This window comes from Miscanthus floridulus, chromosome 9 (genome assembly GCF_019320115.1).
Source record: "Miscanthus floridulus cultivar M001 chromosome 9, ASM1932011v1, whole genome shotgun sequence".
NCBI lineage: Eukaryota > Viridiplantae > Streptophyta > Magnoliopsida > Poales > Poaceae > Miscanthus > Miscanthus floridulus.
The window spans coordinates 67,647,485-67,657,799 of record NC_089588.1 but is presented as its reverse complement, the minus strand read 5'-3'; the positions used below and the strand labels follow the sequence as shown (position 1 = coordinate 67,657,799).

Genomic DNA, 10,315 nt, shown 5'->3' with positions numbered 1-10,315 from the left:
TTGAGCTCTTTGAAGATATCATCCACAGATTTGGTCTACCAAATAGCATCATCACCGATCTTGGAACTACATTTACTGGACATCACTTCTGGGACTTCTACGAAGACTATTGCATCTCCGTCAAATATGTTTCTGTTGCCCATCCAAGAGCCAACGGTCAAGTTGAACGGGTGAACGGTATGATCCTTGATGCCTTAAAAAATGACTATATTAGAAAGAAGAAAAGCACTCGGGCAGATGGCTCAAGGAGCTTCCAGCTATAGTCTGGGGACTACGTACTCAAGCTAGTCGCAGCACCGGTGTGACTCCATACTTTTTGGTCTATGGCTCAGAAGCCATACTACCAGCGGACATTACTTTTCAAGCAACTATAGTGGAAAACTATGATGAAGAGCAGACCGAGGCTGTCTGGTCTGAGGACGTCGAGCGAGCCGAGGAAGAGCGCCTAGTCACCTGTGTCCATACAACTAAGTATCTAGAAGACTTGCGGAGGTACTACAACTAAAACATCAAAGGTCGTTCATTTCCTATTAGCGATCTTGTTCTCCGCAGAAAACAAAAGATTGATGATTTGCACAAGCTCTCTTCCCCCTGGGAAGGGCCTTATATCATCAAAGAGGTTACCCGACCAGGTTCTTATCGCCTAAGTGACTTAGAAGGAGTCGATGTTCCCAACTCGTGGCACATCAAACACCTTATACGTTTCTATCCTTGAAACACTACAGATATGTACTCTACAAATTTATATTCAGTAATGTTTTTTGGTCTCCATCACTTGTCTCCGTTTTGTCTCTATTGTGGATTAACAACGACTTATGGTCGCCGAGCTATATGCTACTTCATAATGAACTCTAGTATGAAATCGCCGAACATGATTTCTCCTAATCGCCGAACACGATTTCTCCAAATCGCCGAACACGATTTCTCCAAATCGCCGAACACGATTTCTCCAAATCGCCGAACACGTTTTCTCCAAATCGCCGAACACGATTTCTCCAAATCGCCTAACACGATTTCTCCAAATCGCCGAACATGTTTTCTCCAAATCGCCTAACACGATTTCTCCAAATCGCCGAACATGATTTCTCCAAATCGTCGAACACATTTTCTCCAAATCGCCGCACACGATTTCTCCAAATCGCCGAACACGATTTCTCCAAATCACCAAACACAATTTCTCCAAATCGCCGAACGTGATTTCCCTAAATCACCAAACATTTTTTGATCAAAGAGCAACATGCTTTCCTTTTTCTGATCTCTTCGGAGATGACCCAGTCTTCGATTTCTCCCTACACATGCTACGGGCTCCGTGCTCTATGTTATGGGTGGTCGGCTGCGGTCCTTTGGTCACACCTATTTTTCCTACATGTCTACAGGCTCTGTGCTCGACGTTATGGACTATGGGTCAGCCAAGGCCGAGAGTTCAACATAGGACTACTTGCTCGTACTCTGCTTATATGATCTTTATCTCCAAGTTATTTTGATAACCACCGAGCAGTACACGTTTCGCTTTCTTTTTTCTATGGAGAAGACCTAGTCTCTTATCTCTACCTACACGTGCTACGGGCTCCGCGCTCGACATCATGGACTATGGGCTAGCTGAGGCCATGGGGGTCAGTAGCGAACTAACTGCTCGGACTCTACTTATACTCTGTATAAATACCTTATGGTCGTAATTACGAAGATTATTTTGCCGAACTATAAGCAAACTGCATATATTACATATATAAGCACCTTATGACAAATATTTGATAAGTATTTGTTTCTTGCGCTATCGTGTTTTCTAATACACAGTCAAGGTTTTACAGACGGTCTTCGATAATAAGATTAATGAGCTCCGCCATCACCATTCGTTTCACCGAACAGATCTATATCGTCGGCCAGCATTTTTGCAGCATCCTCCACTTCATCCTCTAGCTACTGGGTCTCCACGTCGCTCAGTCCTTCTGTGAACCCACCCTCTATGTACTAAAGGTCGGTGGTCGGATAATGGGACCGAACAACCGCAAGGACATGGGTAGCGACAGTAGTAATGGCATCATGGTTGAAGGTTTTGAAGTTTTCCTATGCTGCCTTGCACCTCTGAATGATGGTGTTAGGATGTTGCCGCCTGCTGTCGTGCTGAGTGGCCATCTTCAAGTCGATGCAGTCAAGCACTAGCTTAATTGCGGCGACTACAGTATCGAAGTTCTCCTTCTGGACCTTGGCCTCCTACACCAGCACGTTGAATTGTGCTTTGGCTTTATGACAATAACCTACGAGAGTTACAATGATCCATTAAACGAGGAGCTACTACAACAATGATACCGACCAGAAGGAATTCACCTTTCAACTCCTCAGCAAGTTTGTCCGCCCGCTCTGCTTCCTTTGTTTTTTCTTGGCAAAGTTGATCGATGGTCTAGTGCATCTGGCCGAGCTCAGCATCTTGCTCTACAAGCACACCAGTTAATGGAAATGAGGCTGTTCAGCAATATTAAAGTGCATTCATTGATGTACCGTACCTGCTTTCTGTTTGGATACACTGTTGAGCTGTTCACTTTTCCTCTCCAGCTGCTCGGAAGCACATTTTAGTTGGTCGGAGATAGCGGCCAGCTGCTCGGCCTGGCTCCGCACTTGCTCGGACACAGCTGCCAACTTTTCAGTAAGGACCCCCTTTTGGTATTCTAGGTCACGCGCGTTGGACTCAGTAAGGTCTCGTTCATGTTGGGCTCGCTGGATATTCTTCTCCAAGAGGTTTCTGGCCTCTTTAAGTTTTTCATTCTCCGCTGCAAGGGGCTCCATTCGCTTTATTAGCTAGCGACGCTGCTCGGCAACTTGAGATATTTCCTGCAACAAATTTGATGACATTATTGTTAACCAATTCCAATAAATGACTAGGACCTTTCTAAATGAAGTATTCACCTTGATCTGTTTCATCACACCAGTAAGGGAAGTCTCTAGTCTCCTAAACTCCTTGGTGGTGTCCTCCTCTTCAACAATAACTATTTCTTCACCACGCTTTTGGAGGATCTCCTCCACCTCATCCTCTTCAATCGTAGCCGGAGGGACAACCTTGGGGCTCGGTGGTCAGATAGTAGTTCTGACCATGCCCTCCAAAGGATCGGGGACTGCCGTCTGTTCATTTGACTCCAAAAGATTTTCCGCTCCCGTTTCCACTATCGTCGAAGGAGTTGTCGTCGACTCACTCGCCATTGTAGGCAGTCGCTCACCAGGAAGCTCACTAGGGGTAGCAATTGGCTCCCCCGCGTGCTTCCGAGCGCTCGGGGACTCCAAGATGTGGTTCGCTGGCGCCTCCACCGCTCCAGGGCAAGTTTTCGGTCACCAAGCAGTTTGAGCGGGTGGGGCTGGATCTATTGCTCGCCTTGCACTGTATCAAATCAGTTATTTAGTAACAACATAAGTAAAGAAAATATAGCAAAATAACTATAGCACAAGAGCAGTTACGGTTTGGTCTGACGGTTCAATTTCTTGAACCGACGGTGCTGGCCAGAGCCTTCGGACATAGCTACGGGGTCAACTCCTGTGCTTGGCGAGGCAATTCTCGGCTCTTCCTTGGTGGGCCTTGGTTCCGCCTGCTGCTCCAAGGCTGCTGTCGTTTGTTGTTCGAAGATCTCCATTGATTGCTTCGCGGGGATTTCTGACGACTGCTGCGCCGCAATTCCCTCCGCTCGATGCTCGGGGACTCTCCTTATCGGAGCCTCAAGGACTTCTTCGCCTACCCTAGTTTGTTGTTCTGAGCGTGGGTAGAGCGGAGGCCCTCTTGTACTTGAGGGAGGATTGGTGAGAATCTCATCGTCGTCAGACCAATCGAACACCGCGTTTCTTAGTGTTCAATTGGTCTGGTCATCATCTAGAGAGATCCTGCCAGGTTTGCGGGGAGCAGTCACTGCTATTTTCCTTTTCTTCTGGGCCGGCTCATCTTTTGCTGGCCTCTTTCCTCTAGTTTTCGCCGACACTGGGGGAGGACTCTCCGTCCGACCAGTGTCCATTCCTCTAGATTCTGAGGAGACACCTACGGAGCTCTCCTCAATTTGAATAGGTCGACGTGCATCCACTGAGGGCGGCTAATCATTTCTTGGTACGCCTGAGAAATACACTGCCCTGTCCTACGAATGGATCTTAACATGAGAAGGATCAATTTATTGCTTGACAGTATAAATAAAATTCTCAGAAACTTATAGTAAAGACATTCACCAGAGGAGGCAGATTCTTGCAGTTGAAGGGCTTCGTGTACCCTGACAGCCTAAAGGAGGATAGCGGAGCGAACAGCTCGACAGTTCACTCTTCGACGTCGCTCCTAGAAAGAATTATGGGCTTCTCTCGAGTCCCGTCGGTCTCCCCTTTGAATTCAAAGCCTGGGTGCGCCCTCTCCTTGCAGGGTTGTATGCGGCGCACTATAAAACTCACAGCTACCAATCTGCCATTGGTCTTCATGCCCTTTATCAAGCCAAGGAGTTCATTCACTTGATCCATGTCGTCCTTGCTCAGCAGCTCTGACCAACTCCTTTGGCTTTCTGGGATGTGGTCGGTGTTACAACGCACCGCTGGGTGGCTTTGTCTCATGTAGAACCATCTGGTGTTCCACCCCTTCAATGAAGTGTTCAGCGGTATGGTAAGATATTCACTCGCCATTCCATCCTGAAGCTGGAGATACACCCCGCCGACCACCTTAGAACTAGCGCCGCCTCTCTTCTTCAGCCAGAATAGGTGACGAAAAAGATTGAAGTGGGGTAGGATGCCAAGGTATGCCTCACAAAAGTGGATGAAGATAGAGATGTGCAGAATGGTGTTGGGGTAGAGGTTGCACAGAGTAACCCCTAGAGCTCCAATAGATATTTCAGAAATGGGTGCACAGGAAACCCTATCCCGTGCCAGAAATAGTCTTCGAATACTACCGCTTCGTCAGTGTGAGGCGTGGGAAAGGACTCACCAAGAGCTGGCCACCATCCGGCGATTGCACAGTCAGGTAGAACGCCGGCCTCCACCAATCGGTTCAGCTCAGCTTCTCCTGTTCTTGATGGCACCCACTCCTCATCGTGTCAGGCCACGGCATCCGCCTTCTTGGGACTCATCTTCTTTGGTTTCGCAGCTCCTCTCTTCGGTGCCATCTCTCAGATCTGGTTAGGGTTTGGCGGCGTGGCAACTGTGGTTGCGGTTTTTGGCGGCGTGAGAAGTGAGGAGAAAGATGAAGTGGAAAAGGTGGGAACGGGGACTGCGGCGGCACTATTATATAGGACCCTCCCCATCGTTCCGCATTTAAGGGTTTTTTGGGAACCGTTCCCACGATCTGCGCCGCTGCGATTTCTCCGAATCGAGAAATGGGCCGTTACCTGGGCTTCCACGCAACCGTAGCCCATGGCGTTCATTTATTGCTACCTTCAGTTGCTCCACGCCGAAATATCGTCGACATCTCTGCCATTTATTGAGGCTAAGTAACTGACACTGCCTAGCCGTTAATCCGGTTTTTCCTCCACGATTGGATTTCTCCGATAACTCCGCCTGTAGCTCGGGGACTAGCGGTCTTTTCCATTGGTCTTTGGTGGTTTCTCTGTTTCTGACCCTGACACCACGTGACTTCGCCACCTACTGTCAGGCTCAGGGACTAAGTGGGCACATTTCACCTTGCGGTGAATGTGTTTTGTTTTTTTGGGACACAACCGGGGACTAGCTGCCTGCTCGGCTAGTTTTCTACTATTCTTCAAGTTTCTGACCCTGGCACCGCATGACTACATCATCTGCTGTCAGGCTTGGGGACTAAGTGGGCACACTTCACCTCGCGGTGAGTGTGCAGGATTTTTTTCTATAAGACTAGATGCCTATAGTGGGAGATTGACTCCTACAACTTTGTTCAGACTCTAAGTGGGCACACTTGGTCCACTGAGGAGAAATTTTTGATTCTGGACTTGAGCTCCTTACACCCTTATGGCAAGCCGTATTTTGGTTACTCTACTCGGCGATGGTTCACGTTGCTCGGTGGCAGGTCGTGCTGCTTGGCGATGGGTTAGTCTGCTCAGTAACGGTTCACACTGCTCGGCGACAGCTCACACAGCTTAGCAGTTCAGCATGGTGGTTGGACCATGAGCTTGACTACTCGGCGTTGTTCGCACCTGCTCGGACGAGTAAAAGACGACGTTGCACAACGGGTACAAGGTGCTTGGGGACTAGCTGTGGGGTGTACGACCCCGAATACCCACGGCCGACCACATGGGCTACGCCCCTAGGGGTGGCCCAGCTCACAAGAAGAAGCCTTGCGGGGCACAACTCTACTCGGCGCCTTTCGCAAGACATCGGGAAGATATCCTGAAGATACTATGAGATCTGTTAGGATATGTATGATCCTAAGATTCCTGTAATCAGTTATTACTTTTCGGTTATCTCTCAGATCTAACCGACTTGTAACCCTGCCTCCCGGACTATATAAGGCAGGCAGGGACCCCCTCTAAAATCACGGCATATCATACGATAGCTAATACAAACCAATAGACCATAGGAGTAAGGTATTACGTCATACTGACGGCCTGAACCTGTCTAACTCGTGTGTCTCTGTTGCCTTCTTATTCTTGATCTCGCGCTCCCCTGCCGATCAATCTACCTTCGTGGGATACCCCCCATGGCGGGCTATCGGTGGTGAAACATCGACACATACTCTTGCGACATATATGTGTGAAACATATTCAACATTCAGATTGAAATGCTGGTAACATCAGGATCAAAACGCTTCTGAAACAGAAGAAACATTTTGAACAAACACTTGCAACATGCCTTTAAACACTTGCAACATCCCAATATGCTTTTTGTAACATTCGCATAAAATACTTGCAATTTACCTCTGAAACATCTGAAACAATTGAAACATAGTTTGCAACGTGTGCTTTCAGTGTAATATCTCCTTATTGTTTTGGAATGGAGGCTCATCGACACATGGAGTTCACCGGTGTGGAGCTTGCCGGTGGCGTGGAGCTCCCGCTCCAGTGGAGAAGGCCACGACAGGTCCAATGGAGAAGGCCGCGGTAGGTTCACGCGCTCTAGAAAGCCGCGGTGGCTGAGACGTGGTGTAGTGGGAGGAAGACGAGCTGCTGTGCTCTAGCGTGATGGAGATGCCGCTGGCGGAGCGCAGGCACGGTGGAGAGGGAGGCGCGACGGAGAGTACAGTCACCATGGCGGCGCGGCGGAACGTGGTTGCGGTCGTGGTCTCGCGGAGACCTATCGCAGTGCTACGAAGAGATGAGTTTTTTTAAACAATTAAGGCGAGTGGATGAGCACATAAAGAACGGTCATTGGCCTTACGCAAGTGGCCCACCATCTAAAGTGTCTGGCGCGGACAGACACCCAAGGTCTTGTTTGGTTGGCGATTTTTTTTGGAAAATTGTACTGTAGCACTTTCGTTGTTATTTGACAATTAGTGTCCAATCATAGTCTAATTAGGCTTAAAAGATTCGTCTCGCGAATTTCGTCTAAACTGTGTAATTAGTTTTATTTTTTATTTATATTTAATGCTTCATGCCTGCATCTAAAGATTCGATGTGACAAAAAATCTTAAAAAAATTTGCAAAATTTTGGGAACCAAGAAGAATTACCGATTCCGTATATGCAATTGCGGTTTCCACCTTCAGTTTCTACTTTGTGTGGCCTAGAGAGTGAATAGTCACGACCAACCGGGTCGCCACACGTGTGATTTCCTCCCGTTCTGCAGCTATGCAGCGGATAAGGTCCCCTATGCCCACGATCGAAGTTGGAAGCTTCGAACCGATCAAGCCAAGCTGGCGGTTCTCCCGACCAGGCAACAACTGTCCATCCAGAAAGTGATGATTGGCCTGGTTTGAGCTCCGCCCTCTCTCATCAATCGGCTTGGTATCCACTATCCACGCCTGAGCACACTGAGAGGCATGGCGGCGTTCATGGCTAGCGGCAGGGCCATGGCGTCGAGCAGGCCAAGCTTCGTCACCCCTCGAAGCTTCTTTAACTGGGGCCAAGGCGCGAGAGAAGCCGCGCTGCCGCCGCCGCTGCTGCAGTTCCGGTACCACGACGTCGAGCCGCCGTTCCCCATGTCGCTCGTGGCAAAAACACACCTCAGAGGTAATTACAGTATATGCTCTTGAATTAATTGATTGTCATGCGATTGTGAATCACATAATTGTCATATATTTTATTTTTGCAGTTAGCGCAGTGCCTAATGTTCTTTGTTTTCTTTGCATGATGTTAATGGTGCAGACCGTGAGCTCAAGTGCTGCTACAAGGCCACCGTGGACGGCTTCAGCGCGACGGACTTCCACCGGCGGTGCGACTTCAAGGGCCCCTACGTCGTCGTCGGCTACACCGACGGTGGCTTCCGGTTCGGCGGGTTCAGCCCGGAGGGGTACCGCAGCACGGACGACTACTACGACACGCTGGACGCGTTCCTCTTCTACTGGCCCGACGACGAGCTTGCTCTTGCTGCGCCAGCGGAAGCCACCGAGGCCTCACCGCCGCTGCCCGTGGTGCTGCCGAAGGTGGGCGGGAGCGGCGCGGCGCTGTTCGACTACTCCCGCGGCGGGCCACAGTTCGGCGCCGACGGCCTGCTCATCGGCCCGCCACTCACCGCCGTGATGGGCGTGTTCACTGGACCCGACTCCAGCGCCGGCGTCGGCGACCTCCGCAGCGCGCGCTCGCGGCTCGGCCTGTCGTACGCCAGGCGGCCGGACGGGAAGGAGAGCCTGTTCGGCGACGCGGGCAGGGCCCAGCCCGCGGAGGTGCTCGTCTTCTGCAACCCGGAGATCGCGAGCCTGTACTGAGTGCTCATTGTCAGTAGCTTCCAGCTAGTGTGTAACTGTTCATGATTGCTCAATTTGGAGTCTAAAAACATACCAATAACGATGTAAAATTATACGTATAGTTAATTAGTTTATTAAGTTCTTGAAAAATCATACCACTGATATAGAAACATTTTTAAATTCTCCAACGAAAATGCCAGCCCACGGCTATAGCACCTGGAGTGGAGAACCAAAACAAAAAAAAGAAACCCAAAAACATCAAACTATCCACTGTTTTATCTTACCAGCACGCTAGTGCTTCCTCACAATCGATGACATGCGCTTGTGCTTTCTATTTTTAATCTGCAATTAAAACTTTAAACTAGTCTTTATTCCTCGTACATACTTCAAATTAGTCTATTCTTTCTAAAATCTGTACGATGGGCCGAAAAGCGAATCGATGTTAAAAATTGTATGAGCCGGATTATATGGCTGATTTGACACTCAAAACAAATATGGGCCAAAAGAAAGTCTAAAAAATGAGCCAAGATAAAATAGCAAGCAAAGCAATATTCTCGTTATGACGAGTCCAATCTAGGTGGTTCGCACGCTAATTAGCATCACACGTCAAGCTCACCATATGGGTGCTTCAAGAACCACACCAGAGAGACACTACAACTAGCCATGATTCCACTAGATTTGCTCTGCGAATGTAACACCCCAGTGTTAAGCATGGCATTTGACACTTGCATTTCATGAGCACAAGCATCATATTCAAGCATTCATGAACATGAGCATATGAAATTTCATCTCATTCTTATACCTTATCACATGAAATGTTGATTTTATATATATGCTTATGCTTGCAATCATGTATGACCAATGTATGAAATTGTTGTAAGGGCACCAATATACTTTAGACACATCTAGAATGGTGAATGGAACAACTTTTGTATTCATGACATGAACCAATTTTGCTTCTAAGTGTTGGTGTACTTTGAAATATCATTTTCATGAGGCTAGTTTGACCAAAGTTGAACAGTACGTTAGATTGTTTGCATGCCTATGTGACCTAAATAATAGTTGTAGTTCACATCAAGGGTAACAAACTTTATTTAAGGGTTATAAGCTGAATCAGTGTCTAACTTAGTCAAATAGGGCTCACAAAAATCAAGAAAATGTTATTTTGAAACTTAGAAAATTTTGCTAAGTCATGTGCCGACTACAGTTTCAAAGCACTCTCCTTTGGAGCTTTGTAGTTTGAAAACCGTTGGGAATTAGGCCAAACTCCTTTAAGCATTTTTGTAGTACTCACTTAGCTCTACAAATTTGATTAAGAAAGTTTTCAAAAATTCACCACGGATTAGGAGTTATAGAGTCACGAAGTTGCGCTGTCAGTCGAGTTCAACGGAGTCTGAATAGGTGCCGCGCGTGCGTCGTGGCCGACCGGCGCAGGCCGCGCGTGCCACGTGATGGCTGTAGCTGGCGCCGGCCCCACCTATATGGCCAACGCGGGCAACAAAGCCACGTGACGCCGCTGCCCTCCCTCGCTCGCCCGCATTCGCGCTCTGCCTCACTTTGCCTCT

The 10,315-nt window shown here is 48.4% G+C and overlaps 1 protein-coding gene across 1 annotated transcript; it reads left to right on the top strand.

Moving 5' to 3' along the window:
* Nucleotides 1–7,729: 7,729 nt before the first annotated feature.
* On the top strand, nt 7,730–8,903 carry LOC136482097 (uncharacterized). Its single transcript, XM_066479345.1, has 2 exons — nt 7,730–8,076; nt 8,212–8,903. Exons 1-2 carry the CDS (start codon nt 7,887–7,889, stop codon nt 8,769–8,771), a joined length of 750 nt encoding a protein of 249 aa, XP_066335442.1. The 5' UTR covers nt 7,730–7,886; the 3' UTR covers nt 8,772–8,903.
* The last annotated feature ends 1,412 nt before the right edge of the window (nt 8,904–10,315 follow it).